Below are 16,994 nucleotides of genomic sequence, written 5' to 3'. Positions count from 1 at the left end.
GTTACTAGATGGCAGGCACAGTGCTAAATGCTTCACAGAGACTGCCTAAATTAATGCTGGCAACTCCAGTGAGGTAGGCACTGTTATTATGGTCATTTTACAATTATTGAAATACAAATGAACTTATTTGCAGAACAGAAACAGACTCACAATCTTTGAAAAATGTATGGTTACCAAAAGGGACAGGTGGGAGGGTAGTGGACTGGGGGTTTGGGTTTCACACATGCACACTGAGGTATATGGAATGACTGGCCAACAGGGACCTCTATGTTGCAGCACAGGGAACTCTACTCAATATTCTATGATAATCTATGTAGGAAAAGGATCTGGAAGTGAATGGGTGTGTGTCTATGTATAACTGAATCACTTTGTTATACAGCAGAAAGCATCACAACTTTGTAAATCAACTATACCTCAACGAAACTTTAAAAAATGAAAAAAGAAAGAAAAAGGAATAGAGTAAAACTGCCCCCCCCCCTGCTTCCTGGGGTTCTATATTCAAAGGATCACAGCTCAAGGGAGAATTTTAAGGCTTGTTATAGCATTAGGATGAAACACAAACTCTAAAGCTTAGTGTGAATTGCCTTTAAAGATCTGGTCCTTGACTATCTACCTCTTGGCCTCATCGCCTTTCTACCATCCCCTCTCCCCTCTCCCGCCTTTATACTGCTTCTCCTGAACTGCTTCATATAGTCCTATCCCTTCCGTGACAATGTTGGTTCCTTAGCATTTGTAGAGACAAGACCTATTCATTCTTTAATACTGAGCTCATCTTGGCAACGCCTTTGCTGATATTTCAGTTAGATGTAGTTGCTGTTCCCCTATGCAAATTCCAGTTATAGAACATAACTGACTGTGATATATCCGTTGAGTTATTTGTTTCTTCCTACTAGACTTGAAACACCATGGCATGAAGTATATTATTTAATTATTCTTCTTTTTTTTCAATTGAAGTATGATTGATTTACAATCTTGTGTTAGTTTCAGGTGTACAGCAAAATGATTCCGTTATATGTATCAATTCTTTTTCATACACTTTTCCTTTATAGATTATTATAAGATACTGAGTATAGTTCCTTGTGCTATATAGTAGGTCCTTGCTGGTTATCTATTTTATATACAGTAGCATGTATATGTTGGTCTCGAACTCCAAATTTAAGTATGTTATTTGCTCTGCCATCTCCAAATTTAAGTATGTTATTTGCTTAACACAGGACCAAACACACAGTGGGCACTCAAAAAATATTTTTTGAATGAATGACCAAATCTTAAGTAACAACCCTATTTGTTCTCATCATTTTGATATTTCCACAGGGAAGAATTTGCTAAATAGTTGTTCTCTTTAATATCATAGTGTTCAAAATTACAGAAGGACTTTTGAGCAAAGAGTTAAGGAATCTCATTTCTTGTCCCATGATTGCCATTTAGTAATGAAAAGACCTTGATGACTTATTTATTCAACACATGCGCCATGAATTGTACACCAGAGAGGAAGCAGCAACAGACACAAGTGACAACAACACCTTCTACTAGATAACTCGTGTAACCTAGAGCTTGATTTCTCACCATAAAGTCAAAAAGCTGGACTAAGGTCCTTCCAGGTCTAAAACTGCATGAAACAATAAGTCAAACCTCAAATTTCCTAAATTAGGGTATAGGAACACCTAAAAATATATAGTAAAATAGAATACCAGGGAAATAAGTTCATAATCTGCCTCAGATATAGTTAGTCTGAGAGTATTAATTCTTCCTTCCCAAAATAAACATCTTACAGAGAAGTGACACTATAAAACATTTTTTAAGGATTAACTTGGTTTTGGTCTGATGCAAAATACTGTTTAGCTGTAAGTAGTAGACCCGCCAAGGACAAAATGGGAAAAGATCATTTCAAGGAAATTAACAATGATTAGAAAGAAAGCTCCATTTCACTCCTTGGAAAGATAAATCCATTCTGTACATCTAATGGTAATTACAACATAAAGAACAACGTGTTCTCTAATCAAGTTCTATTTGTGTGATGAATTTTTTGATTCATGTTAATTGGACCAGAAAAGGTAAAACATATTATTAGTGGACAAATTACATAGTAAAAACCAAATTAGCCTAAACTCAGCTGCCTCATTATAAAATTAGGTAGGGAAGGTCATAATTATTTAATTTGTGCCTAAATCTCAGCTGGAGGAAGTTCCAAATGAACAAATGATCCAAGTAATTTTAGGCAAAGGGAAAGTCCTTGTAGCCAAGTCTATAAATCCAATATTGATAGACATAATTAGCATACTGCCTTCCTGACCATATCCCTAAAGGTGTTTGGGCAGGAAATCTAATTCTCTAAAGATAAATATTCGGTTTTTTTGGTTTTTTTTTTAAATCATAACCAAGTAGAACATATCAATCCCTGGACATGCTGTGATCATAGGATGTACTTCCTGACACATCCCTCAAATCTGTTGACAATGAATGGTTTCTTCTAATGGTTAATATGGGCACCAAGCTATTATAAAAATAAAAAAAAAGATGTATTAAGCACACAAAACTGGGTTTGTTCTTCCATGAAAGACATAAATCATGGAACCTGAAGTAGCCTTTGAAATTACATAATGAGTTTTCTCATGTTGTAGCTGTGGAAGCTGAGGGCCAGACAGGCGAACAAAATTACTGCCAATCTCACAGTTGGTTGCTGTTGGAATCATGAAGATAGGAGAGATCTATTGCCCCAGGCCAATGGCCTCCCCATCATTGCATTTTGCCAGTGTTCTCTTTATGAGCTGACTTTCAGTTTACACGCTCCCCTCCACTACCCTAAACCTAACACCAGGGTCAAGCGTAGGCATGGCAGGGGGCAACACAGAAGCAGTTTAGGTGGTTCACTCCTTTTTTCTTGGAAAATAAAATTCTCCGCGTGTTTATGGGAAGAAAAACATTAGCTAGTTTGTCAGTCTGCAGCAGGACTGCTATACTGGAACTGAAACACAAAGCTTTCCTCCTATAACTAAATTTGAGAGCGTGAATAAGCTGAATTTCCCCATCTGGAGACTCTCAGACTAGACAAGACTTACAAATTAATATGAGTGTATAGGTCTGGGGCCCAAAGGAAATTAGGTCAAGTCCAGAAAGGAATCAGGTGGCTGACCATAAATCAAAATTTTAATATGGATTCAAAGCAAAGGGTGGAGATCTAATGCTGTAATTCACTGTACTGCATTAGGACTACATCAGAGTTTGTGATGATGAGGACTTCAGGACAAAGTTATAAAAGGAAAACAATACAGAAGGATGAAAATGTTTTAATCCAAGTGCAATCCAGTCTCTGCTCCTCCTTTTAATCATCTCTTCCTTTTCCCCACCTCTCTCTCTCTTTTTCTCCATCTCATTCTCTTTCTCTCACACTCTCCCTCCCTTTCTCTTCCTCTCTCTCTCATATCTCATATGATCTTTATGTGGGATATTTCTGTGTACACACTACAGCTGTATTTCTCCTTTTACCTTGTTTTTGAGAAAGGAAGTCCACACTAAGGTATAGAAAAGTGCTGATACAGAAGGTAAGAAAACCACCTGAGATGACAATTATCAGAACACATCAGTTTCATTGTTGTAGCTCAGGGACCAAATTGAGAAGCATAGGAGCATTTTTTTTTTTCCTTTTTTAGGGCCACACCTACCACATATGGAAGTTCTCAAGCTAGGGCTCAAATTGGAGCTACAGCTGCCGGCCTACACCATAGCCACAGCAGTGCAAGATTAGAGCCACATCTGCAACCCACACCACAGCTCATGGCAATGCCAGATCCCCAACCCACCGAGTGAGGCTAGGGATCAAACCCACATCCTCATGGATGCTAGTCGGATTCATCTCCTTTGCACTACAATGGGGAATTTCTGTAGGAGCATTTTTAAGAACCTAGACAAGAGATTCACCCCCTTGAACCTGCTCTCTTAAGGTCTCCAGCTCATTCTCCAATGCCGCCCTTTGAGGGCTTTATCTATGCCCTATGGTGAGAGGGTGGCATTTATGAAAGCCAACCTAGGGATGTGCCAAATGCATCCTGCCCCTAAGAGCTGGTATAAGAAGTTAGAGCCTTTTCTCTATTGATAATCTCTTGCAGCTTTATTCCTGTGCAAAGGTCTGAGCTTCTTTCGAAAGCCCAAGATTGATTTTTAGAGGAGAAGATAAGTCAAGGATTTTCTAGCTAACCAAGAAACCGATTCTTTGATTACATGTCAGATTAAGGAGAAAAAAAAAATATCCTCCATAAGGTACTATGACAATTCTCTAAAAAGAGAGACTGTGAGAAGAAAGCAGATATTTTAGGATAGAGGGTTATAGCCTTCACAATTTTCATTTTCTATAAAGTCCTTGCGGTTGACATAAGTTTAAAAAATGTGTTCATGTGCAGAACATTTCAGATTCATTTATGCAGAATTATGTAACACTTGGAAAATCTCCCTTAAACTCCCATGTATTTATGGGGACACAAAATTTTACAAATTGTATTTGTAAATATTCAGGCCTCTCTATCATCACAAATTCTCAAAGAATACTAAATATGGAAATATGATAGCACTGTCAGAGAGACAGTATGATAGCACTGTCTCTCTCCTTTTAAAGGAAATAATAATGGGGCTAGCTTTTCTATTAGCTTGCCACCTCAAATACAAGCGATCATCTTCTTATGATTTAAAATGACTGCCAGTTACCCATCATATATATTGAGATAAGACTGCACATTACTTATTCTAAACCCTTCTATAGCCTTTTTGGTCATTTTAAAAATCCATTGGTCTTTGAAAAAAAAAAATGTAAGTGTGTTCCAGAAAACTTTCTCCAAAGAAGTAACTTGTACCATGGACCCTCACTGCAACCCCCCCCCCAAAAAAAAAAGATGACACAAATTGACATCAGAAGATATAAATTTATAGACTCATTTTTCACCTCCTCCAAATTCTATACAATCTTCCTTTTCATTTAAAAATGGAAAATGCGACAAATATAAGCCCTTACCAACTTCCCACTTCAGAAGGCTGTTGTCTTCCCTCTCCATTTTTCCAATGACATACCAGATACATGCCATCCAGTGTGCAAGGAGAGCAAACATGGACATGAGCAGAGTCAGGACGATGGTGCTGTGTTGGGAATAACGGTCCAACTTCTGCAGGAGACGCAAAAGACGTAGCAGCCGGACAGTCTTCAGAAGATGCACAAGAGACACCTGCAGTGGCAGACAGAACCGCACAGCTTGGCTCATGAGGTCACAGCATCCACAAGTACTTTAGCTATAGCCATTCTGGGAAGTTCTTGAAAATAAGTGTAGTTGGGATTCCAGTGCTGTAGTCATTTTTATGGCCACTTCTATGTTGTTTCTTAACACATTAAGTTATCAGAAGTTGATAAGACAAAGGATGATTACGGCAATTTAATATATTTGAATGAATACTTATCTTCTTTAATTAAGATTTCTTTTTTCTCCTACCTGTCTGACAATATAATTTTGTATATACTGATACATAACTGAAACACAACTGAAACACAGTATGGGATCAGGATTAAATATAAGGTGTCTCATGTCTCTTCCTCTATATTTTAATTTCTTGCAATTCCACTTTCCCCTCCTCCATGTAGGGAATCTTGCTTTTTTTAGGGCCAAACACATGGCATATGGAAGTTCCCAGGCCAGGACAGAATCGGAGCTACAGCTGCCAGCCATAGCCACAGCAACATGGGATCCAAGCCACATCTGGGACCTACACCACAGCTCACAGCAATGCCGGATTCCCGACCCTATGAAGAGGCCAGGGATTGAACTCACATCCTCATGGATACTAGGTAGATTCATTTCTGCTGAGCCACAACAGTTTTGTTTTTTTTTTCAATAAAAAAAATTCATATAGACTGAAGTAAAACCCTGTAAAGTGGTAACAGAAGAAATTCAGCTTTCTTACTTTTATAGCTGCAGCATCTGTGACATATGGAAGTTCCTGAGCTAGGAGTTGAACTGGACTTGCACCTGCAGGCCCACACCACAGCCACAGTCACAGCAACTCAGGATCCTAGCCATATGCGCGACCTACACCGCAACTTGTGACAATGCCCGATCCTGAACCCACAGAATGAGGCCAGGGATGGAACCCGAATTCTCACTGAGACCAGCCAGGTTCTTAACTCGCTGAGCCATATTGGGAACTCCAGGTTTCTTATTTTTAAACAGCGAGACCTAAAACCTTGAGTAACATCTGCTTACAAATACCCGTCTGCTTCATGTGCTTTGCTTTCTTCTTTATAACATTATCAATAGACAGAGAAAACATTTGCCTGAAGCATATACACTCTAAGCTCTCTGTTAAACAAACATGCTTAGGGACTCAAAACCAAATAGATCAAAATTTTTGAAAAATCTCCTAGGTCCTGTCTTTTTATGCACTAAAGCAACAGACTTGTAGCTAAGGGGTCATCTTTCTGACCTTAGGGCTCAGCTGAAAAATGTGCACCATTGGTGTCCACCAATGGCACTAATATACACTCTTCTCACCTTCCAAAAGCCTCAAAGAACATTCTGAATAGGAAAATGAAATAAAATAGTAACTTATATGTAAATAGAGTTTGATAATTCTTTGACTTATTCTAATTTGGGGGGGTGAACCGGAATTAGAAGGGAAAGAAGGAGTTTGCCTGACTACACCTAAGAAAGATTTTTCCTTCACAGGGGAATGAGAAACAAGGTCGCCATCTTTGGAGAATCTGCCTTTGTAATTAGCTGGAGTCAATTCACCTCTAGTTTCTGTCCTCATCTAGCCATCTTCCCTTATTTCTGAGAAAAACATACCGTACCTAGAAAAGTGCCTGATACATAGGAAGTGCTCAGTAAATTTGTGTTAAGCGAGGAAATGGATATCATTAAGTGATGTTAAAAACACTCCAAGTGTAGGATAACAACAGATATTCAATAAAAGCGTTTTCATTATAATCCTGTGAATTAGTTTATACTGAAATAGAATAAAACCATAAGGTCATTGAGGAATTTGCCAGGTAGCTGTGCTCTTTAGTTCCTTTTTGTCATTCTCTGGGTAGAGTTTTACTTTCTTCTCCTTCAAAGCCTAGTTCTCACCTATTGTTTTTCCCGCTGATTGTAAACCACATACAGTCTCTACTTTGTGGCTTAGGGGGATTACTAGAAGTGAAGTTTATTTTACAGGTGGATGAATTTGATAGATGACAATTTGGTAGGTAAAGTGAAACCTGAAGTAGAAATCTCAAACGGAGGACACCACCTGCTATGGATGGAACTGCCTTGGCAAATTTTGCATGTTGAGGCCCTAGTCCCTTCATGTGACAGTGTTTTGAGATGGGGTCTTTGGGAGGTAATTTGGTTTAGATGAGGTCATGAGGCTGAGGCTCATCAAGATGGGATTAATGCCACGAGAACCCTCTCTCTTGCTCCCCACCCACCACAATCTCTCCCTCCCCTCACCACATGAGCACCATATGAAGACACAGAGAGAAGACAGCTGTCTATGAATAAGGATGGAAACCCTCGTCAAAAATCAAATGGCTGAAACCTTTATCTGGACTTTCCCAGACTTCAGGACCATGAGAAATAAACCTCAAATTGTTTAAGCCATCCAGTTTATGTTATTTTTTGAGAGCAGGCTGAGCCGACTAAGGCACCTTCTGAACATACATAGATGACTGCAAGTCCCTGTTTTCTCTGGCCAGAGAGGTGATGTTTGAAGAAAGAATTTGGGGGTTGTGCTTACATGAGAACAACAGTTATTTGAAAAGATAAGAGACATGACCCTGGGAGTCTAATATGAGGCAGCCCTGGTGATTTTGCTGGTACTTTCTTTTTTAAAAAAATTATATTCCTATTTGAGTCAAAAACTTCTTGCTATAAAATATGAATTTTGGATCTTGACAAATGGCAAAAGAAAGAGGCATAGTTGATTTAGATGGAAATATGTAATCTGAAAAAAAGTAAAGGATTCTTTTTACTCTTGGGATGTTGTTTTGAATTTGTCTCTGATGAGAATTCTAAGCACCTTGTAGGCAGGTGCAAAACAGTGAGTGATGCATACATCAAAAAACCCTATCAGAGTTCTTTTGTGAGTTAAGGATCCAGTGTTGTCACTGCTGTAGCTCAGGTTTGATTCCTTGCCCAGGACTTTCACATGTCACCGGTGGGTGAAAAAAAACCCCAAACAAAACCCTATCAAATAGCAGTTTCCTTCATTATCAGGTGGACATAACCACCTTCTAGTTATCAACTAAGGAGGAACAAAAGAAAAAGAAAACAATTAATTAACACACATACTGAGGTCTTTCTAGGTGTTAGACACTTAGCAAGGTATTTTACAGGAATGTCAACTTTTTAGGCTGCTCAGAAACCCTGTAGGAATTTTTATGCTCATTTTAGGCGTATTTTGACGTTAACTTCCCCAAGGATGTCACTTAGATGGTGAGTGATAAAATCTGGATTCATACTTAGGCTTTTTTTCACTATATCACAGTTTCCTTGTCTCATTCACAATTTTCTCTCTCATAGTGCCTTTCATAATGACTTATATATGGTATGTTTTAATAAATAAATGTGCGAGCTATACATAAAACATTTGCCATCAGCAGTTGTGGGCACAGGCAAAGCTAAAGCATGCAATACATTTTTGATGGCTGCAATTCATTTCTGAATTGCAAATCTCTACGGAATGCACTCACTGGACCCATTTTAGGTCTAGGAAAATAACACCTTTGTTTCTTTATTTCTGCTTTCCTTTTTGTAAGTCTGTATGGTATAACAATAGCAAACTTATAAACTTCTCCTCATAACTTATGCTTTCCTGGGAAGTATATATAATATTTTGAATAAGCTTTCTATTCAAATAGAATATTTCATGCTGACTAATTTAACAAATTTGTATGCTAATTTGTTAAATAATCATACGCTCACCCCTGTGAAAAGCAGAAAAATTATCAGTGAAAAGAGATATTCCTTCCTCTTTTTCTTTCTCTCTGAAATAGGTATTGATTCATAGCTTGCATTCTTTTTTTTTTTTTTTTGCTTTTCACGGCTGCACCTGCAGCACATGGAAGTTCCCAAGCTAGGGGTTGAATAGGAGCCACAGCTGAGGCCTATCCACGGTTCACGGCAACACTGGATCTTTAACCCATTGAGTCAGGTTTGAACCAGCATCCTCATGGATCCTAGTTGGGTTTGTTAACTATTGAGCCATGAAAGAAACTCCTAGCTTGCATTCTTTACAAAGAATTTGTACATATTTCGTAAGTGAGAACAAAGGGAGTGGAAGTGCAGTGAAAATGTACAAGTATTTAAAATTCATCAAATTATGAGAATTAGACCTTTTCAAAGATTCTTCACTTGCATTAATTTCAAGCAATGAACATTTTAATCCTATCTAAACATATTTTTTTATTTTATATTCTATAATATATTTTAAATTATCCTATTTGTTGAGTGCACAGAAAAATAGAATATATAAAAATATTATTAGTATTTAGTAGCAGAGCAACAAGTTAATTCATATCAGGGTCTATGAAATGGCATTTATTTAACAATTCTCCAGGAAAAGGATAATTGGGAAAATTTTCTTATCATTTTGTAAATTGTACACTTCTTTGGGATTTTTTGGGGCTGTCTTGCAAAAGCTTTGTTTTAAGTCATTACAGTTTCATTATAGCATACTTATCTAGTCAAATTCAATCTTGAAAAGCACTTTAAAAAGCTCAGATAACAATTCAGTTTAGCACTGATTGATATTATATGCTAGATTTTCCCTAGAGCTTTCCTTTCAGTTGAGTTATAAACCTCTTCAAGATGTTGACTCTCAACTTCCCAACTTAACCCAAAGAAAAGAAAAGAAAAATACTATTGTACAGGCAATTAAAAAATCCACAACTCTGTATTAAATATTCAGGATTATAGTTCAATCTTCATTCTGAAATCAATAATGATAGCATTTTTTTTTTTAATCTTTTTAGGGCCTCACCCACGGCACATGGAGGTTCCCAGGCTATGGGTCTAATCGGAGCTGTAGCCACCGGCCTGCACCACAGACACAGCAATGCCAGATCCGAGCCATATCTGCGACCTACACCACAGCTCATGGCAATGCCGGATCCTTAACCCACTAAGCAAGGCCAGGGATCAAACCCGCAACCCCATGGTTCCTAGTCGGAATCACTTCTGCTGCACCACTACAGGAACTCCTGATGGTATTTTTTAATATTGAAAACTATGCTTTTAAATTCTTGACAGAGAATATAATTTCTAAGGGGAGGAGTTATCAAGTAAGCAGGCAACATGTTTAAATTGAACTAAGGTTTAGTAAATTTTTGCCTGCTAAAATCTGTTACTCTAACAGCAAACTGCACTACTGATTCAAAAATGCCATTCTACTTTCCTAAAAATCTCTGTTATAAGGGAGTACTTAAGGCTTTTAAGAAAGTCAATCATTAAATAGTAAAAATAGCTACTACTGCAAGTGGGCACACTTTACTTTCTGTGTGAATACATGAGAATAAAGAATTTAAATGAAGAAAGAGGAGAAGTTACAAATATCAATAAAAATTCAAGAGGGGAGTTTCCGTCGTGGCGCAGTGGTTAATGAATCCGACTAGGAACCATGAGGTTGCGGGTTCGGTCCCTGGCCTTGCTCAGTGCGTTAAGGATCCGGCGTTGCTGTGAGCTGTGGTGTAGGTTGAAGACGAGGCTCGGATCCCACGTTGCTGTGTCTGTGGTGTAGGCCGATGGCTATAGCTCTGGTCGGACCCTTAGCCTGGGAACCTCCATATGCTGTGGAAGCGGCCCTAGAAAAAAAAAAAGGCAAAAAAAAAAAGACAAAAAAAAAAAAAATTCAAGAGGATGCTTAGTTTATGTTGGTCATTTTATCATTTAGGTTTTTGTCCAATCCAATGTTTTTATGAAGACTTCTAAGAAGTGATGGAATCCTCTTATTTTAATTTCAGCATTTCTCTCTCTATCTTGATAAGTCTTCTGTTTGTTTTGCCAACAAAGAATGAAATATTCAAGAGATAGAGAGTAAAGGTCATAAAAGTAGAAGGAGTCTTCAAACTCTCCACCAAATTCTTGAGGCAAATATCTGGCTGAGTAACATAAAGTAATACTTATATTCCTGCAGATGGTTTCCTTATCAAAAGATTTGTTTAGTGAGTCATGATTGATGATAAATTCCTAGTTCTAGTTATTTAAATTATCTCAGAGACAAGTAATGCAAATTTCAAAAGGAAGTAATTTCTTTAAGTGGGGAATCTGGCCTGCATATCTTTAGTTGCCTTGGCCTTTTTATTAAAAAGGGCATGAAATCCTGGACATACGAATTGCTGCAAACATTTAGAACCTGAACATGTGAAAAATAAACATGGGGTAAAACCAACCACCAAGGTCATGTAGAAGGGAGCTCTTTACTCACCACTGTGACATTGAAAGCATACAGGAGGTCAAAAGGCAGGGCAGCGATTAAATCAATGATGAACCAGGTTGTGACATAGTGGATGCAAATTGATCTTGCTTCAAAGATAACTTGGCCAGACTTGCTGACATAAGTTGTTCGAAAATTTAAAATAATATCTGCTTGAGAAAAAAAGAGAGAGAGAAAGAAGTAAGGAGAAAGAAATTAGAAGAAAAGAAGGGAAGACAAGGAGAGAAGAGAGGACAGAAGGAAGACAGGCAGGTGGGCAAGGAGAAAGGGAGGGAGGAAGAAAATTGTATTAAATTAGACTAACAGTAGCCTTTTAACTTATTTGATTGACAATATCCAAAATACTCTTATTGATAGATCCAATTCAATTCAACAAACAGGTATTGGAGAAAGGTGAAGAGAGCAATATTTTCTGAGCACCTAATACATTCCAGACATTGGGTCACATGCTAACATAATTAAAGTAAATAACGATAACAGCAATAGCCAACACTAAATGTTCACTCTGCACCAGACACGGTCCTAAGAATTTTGCATAGATTGTTTCGCTTACTCCTCAGAACATCTTTCACAATAGAGTGTATTAACAACACAGTAGTCAGTACACAGTAGACAGTATTAACAGAGGCAGAGACTAAGTCTTCATAGAAAAAGTAACTCATCCATGATCATCTGGCCAATGGTGACAGAGACGATTATGGACACAAGTACAATTGCAGTCCCTACTCTTTTTCTTCTTCTTTTTTTTAATCCAATAGTACTCTCTATTCCATGTACAAAGGTTTTACTCATCTCTGTATGGATATGAAATTCATCCCTGTCCTGAAGGTGTTTGTATTCACAAAATACTAGAAATTTCTCATTTGGATTTCTAGGTTTAATTTCCACATTCTGCTTAAATGGACGAGACCATCATTTTCAATCATTCCTTACACCAGCATTTTATATTATTTTTATTTTATATTTGAATTTATATTTATATTTATATTATATTATATATATTTATCAAACATTTTACAGTATATGCATATATGAGTGTTGGTCAGATGACAAAGCCATAGCCATGTGGATCATCATCAGCTCAATCCTGGAGCTTGTGAATAAACTTCTCAGTCTATCACATAGTTCCGGGGTTGCATATCATTAAAGCGTCAGAAAAGATCATTCTTTCCTTAATTTGTTTTAGAGTTGAGTACAACCAAGCTGTAGGGAATTTCAGGATTAGTGCATACATGCATGTGTGATGAGGGATGAGAATTTTAGGGATTGGTGATTCCAACAGAAACATATTTTTCTGTAGGACTTTGTTCTTGGAGAGTGTCCTACTTTGGTGACAAAGATCAAAGGAGAGAAGGTAGGGAATGTAGGAAGTAAATACCCCAAAAGAGTAGGGATTCAAGGACTTAGAAAGTGAGCGTGAAGCTCAGAGTTACATAAATTTTAAAAGAACTGGAATACTCATTATAGCTAATTTAAACCCTAAAAATAGGTGGAAGAATGTAGTATGAGGTCAAGAATTTCTTGAGTTCATGATCATAATGATAACAATAATAAAAATTACAATAAGATGCACTTTATACTTGCATATCATTTTTACTTTTCAATTCATATCACATTTGCAGGCAGAATTTTAAGATGAACCCTCCCCCCATGACTCTCACTCTCATATGATCTATTCCTCTTGCGTAAGGGTGATGAAATATCAAAGGATGACCATGCTGTACCACACAGCTAAAGGGAAATGATACTACCTGGCCTGACTTAATCTGGTAAGCCCATTTAAGCAGAGTTTTCTTCATCTGCTGTTAAGGGATTGGAAAGCAGTGAAATACACTCTTCCTGGCCTGGAAAAAGCAGCTGCTATATTATGGGAAGGGCCATATGGCAGGGAATGGTAGGTAGCCTCTAATTGCTGAGAGTGACTCTTCATTGACATCTAGCAAGAAATGGAGACCTTAGCTCCATAACCATAAAGAAATGAGATTTATTAATCAGTCACATGAGATTGGTAGAGCATCCTGAGCTCCAGAAAGGAACACAGTGTAGCTGACACCTTGATTTTCAACCCTGTGAGGGCCTGAGCAGAGAATTCAGCTAAGCTAGATTTGGACTTCTGACCTATAGAAACTATCAGATACTAAAGAGGTATTGCTTTAGACTGATACATTTATGGTAATTGTGCAGTAATAAACTGATGTAACATTTATTAAGTGATTTGTTTCTCACAGCCTCATGAGATGAGATAATATAGGAATTATGACAAAACAGAAAACTATTACATTATTATAGATAAAAAATGTGTTCTTAGAAGGAGCCCAGTGCTGTTCTAGGACCCCATAATCTCATTGGCTTCTTACACCAATGCTGAGAGGTTAAGTACTTTTATTAATCCCTTTTACAGATGAGAAAACTGAGGCAGAAGAGAAGTCAAATGACCTGATAATGAAACTAAAGCACAGGATTAAAACCCTCAGCTAGTTAGTGAAAGAGTGAGATCCAAACACAAGTCTCTTAAATTCTAATTCTCTATCTTGGGTTCTGGTGCCGTAACAGAGATCCGTTACATCTTAGATCTGGAAGCAAGTTTTAGGTGATTCAAAAAGAAAGAATTAATTGTTCTAGACTATTGTGAATGACCTAACTTATTAAGATGACATTATGAGAAGTTATACTTTTGTCAAAAAATAAAAACATCAAAATACTTCCATTGTTGGCAGTTCCTGCTATGGCACAGAGATTAAGGATCTGGCATTGTTGCACTTTCAGCATAGGTCACAGCTGTGGCTCCAATTCGATCCCTGGTCCAGGAACTTCCATATGTCACAGGTACGGACCCCCTAGAAAAATACTTCTGATGTTAATATTGAAAATACGGAAGGATGAAACTAGTTGATAAGCCATTCTACAAAGGATGAACACAATCACAAGATGATTTTCGCTGCAGATTAAAAATGCTATCATAGCAACATACCCATGCATCACTGAAGCATGGCTGCCAAGAGGGGCCTGGGAGCTCAGGGGAGTGCCTTGAAGTTGCTATGGTAGCATGTGAACTTTCATTCTTTCTGTGTTTAACTTTCTAGACTCACATACTTGTGTATTATCAGAACAATTTAACAGGTTAGACACCAGCTGCTGAAATTAAGCAGCGATTTCAACTTCACAGTTTTCAAAAGAAAGCTCAGATGAGGCATTTAGTTTTCCAACATTTTTCTTTCTTTTTGCTTTTTAGGGCTATATCCCAGCATGTGGAAGATCCCAGGCTAGGGGTCAAATGGGAGCTGCAGCTGCTGGCCTACACCACAACCATACAACGCGGGATCCAAGCTGTGTCTGTGACCTACACCAAAGATCACAGCAATGCCAGGATCCTTAACCCACTGAGCGAGGCCAGGGATTGAATCTGCATCCTCAATGTTACTAGTTGGGTTTGTTACTGCTGAGTCGCAAGGGAACTCCAAAGTTTCCAACCTATCGTAAGAAATCCAAAGAGGGGTTTACCAAGCCCTTCAATGAGATTTGCTTTCCAAACTACAGGCTGAGGTAAGCCCATGCGTTCATTATCAAATTGAAGGAACAATTTCCTTGTATATTTACTAACTGATCACTAGGTTCTACCACAAATTTCAGGGAAATCCACAGCCACCATCCACACACCTAGGGTGCTCTCCTGAATGAAAGAAATGATTGATTGGTCTTTGGTTGACTGATACATCAAACATTATAAAATCTATGTGGTTAATTATGTGGCTGGCTAAAGAATGAAATAGAGGTGCAGTCTTCTGAATAGAGAAGGTATTTTCTTGGATGAGTTATTACCGAATATCAGTTTAGAAGCCTTTTTAAAAAAGCATCTGTCACTCAACTGAGTGAACTGGATAAAAAGAAGACACGCTTCCTCTAAGTTTAAAAAGAAGTAATGATAAAACTTTTATACACAAAAATGTTAGCAGCTAAAGAATAAAAGCTATTTTTAAATGCATGGATGCAAATATACTTTTGAAATACTTGAACAGTTTCAGGTTTATTTTCAAGGGTAAAAGTGAGATTATATATTATAGCCTAAAATTTCTAGGACTATGGTACAACTGTACAAAGACTGTAGGTTTATTGAGTGATGGGTATTATTTTTAGATAGCTGATTTTTGAAAGAAACACACTTTTGTGATACACGTAAAAATAGACTTAGTTCTGTTGCACTGTGATTTGCTAAACATATTTTCATGTTCGTTAGCCTGTGTGGTTCCCATGCCAACTCTGAGGTGTACTATCAAGGACATTTTACTAATGACTCAGGAGATTTAAAGAAATTTTTCAAAGTCATGAAGACAGTAAGCAAGAAAGAAAGAGGGTATCTTTTGATGCTCAATTCCATTTTCCTTTTATTACCTTAAAGATTTCCTGCACTTTCAAATACGTTTTAGAGGCAATAACAATAGGTCGATCCAGGGAAATATATTTCCAATTGCAGCCCTTAGATTCAATTCATCAATGGCCCCACCCAGGTAAAAGAACATTACATTCCAGTCACAGAATTGAATGTGGAGAAATGAACTGTTTCTGATTCTGGAAATACAGAGATTAAGCATTTGTCCAGGGACAACTGGGAATTCACTTTGTATTCTCTCCACTGAGAAGGACTTTGGGTGTGTGGGGGGGTGTTCAATGTAAATATTCCCTTATTGAAAGGGCAGAGATAAGTACATGTTCTTTAAGAGCAAGGAAAACATAGAATAAAATTGGATTGTGATGAGGGAGAAAGCCTTCCAGAGCTGATGTCCCTCATAAGAGAACAATGGAGGCAAAGTGGAGATGCACCAATGTTGCCTGCAGCTGCTCTGTCTCCTGAGGTTGTCCCACTTCCCATCAAGTTTTACATCTTCGGTGAATTAAATCAGGGACTCATTCAAATGTTGCAGTAAGAATGTAGCCTCCTCCAGACAATCCACAACCTCCCTAAAAGGCAGCAGTGCGGTTTTCATTTTGAGATATCTTAGAAAGCCTAAGTAAGAGGCTTTTCAACTTTAGGTTGAACAACAAATGAAAATTCATTGATATCCACATTTTTATATTTTATTTTTCTTATTTTTTCCATTTATTATCAATGGGCACAGCTGTCCCTAAGTATATGTACACACACAGTTTGACTCAGAGAAACCACTCCCCAAACCATAATGAATTATTTCCTAAGAATTTAGGACCTACAAAGGTTAATGCCACATGTATGTGTATACACATTAGCAGTCTCTGATGGTACATGGTGCTGGGCTTCTGGGCTTCTGGGAAAGAGTAAATAGAGGCAATAGAGAATTACAATACCTACTCTATTCGGTTTACAGCATTTCAAAAAAATTGGTCACAATATACCCACCAAAAGGAGGCAGAATATAATTTGTGATTCAGATGGTACTGAATTATTTTCCAGGATGATTAGTTTACCTTCTTTTATTTGGGTTTTACATAAGCACGATTAAAAGAAAGACAAATAATACAGAGATAACCGTACATGTTCAGGTCTCATATTGTTAACATCTCCAGAAACAAGT

The 16,994-nt window shown here is 37.7% G+C and overlaps 1 protein-coding gene across 1 annotated transcript in view; it reads right to left on the bottom strand.

Moving 5' to 3' along the window:
* Positions 1–16,994, bottom strand: part of KCNH8 (potassium voltage-gated channel subfamily H member 8) — a 429,124-nt gene that overhangs the window by 140,519 nt on the left and 271,611 nt on the right. Inside the window, exons 6-7 of the mRNA XM_021071363.1 lie at positions 11,440–11,597; positions 5,003–5,210 (exon numbers count right to left, since the gene is read on the bottom strand). Of these exons, the coding sequence (XP_020927022.1) occupies positions 5,003–5,210; positions 11,440–11,597 (366 nt within the window). The remainder of the gene's footprint in view (positions 1–5,002; positions 5,211–11,439; positions 11,598–16,994) is intronic.

This window comes from Sus scrofa, chromosome 13, assembly GCF_000003025.6.
Source record: "Sus scrofa isolate TJ Tabasco breed Duroc chromosome 13, Sscrofa11.1, whole genome shotgun sequence".
Taxonomy (NCBI): Eukaryota; Metazoa; Chordata; class Mammalia; order Artiodactyla; family Suidae; genus Sus; species Sus scrofa.
Note: the sequence above shows the minus strand (reverse complement) of the source record. Positions and strands in the feature narration are given on the sequence as shown.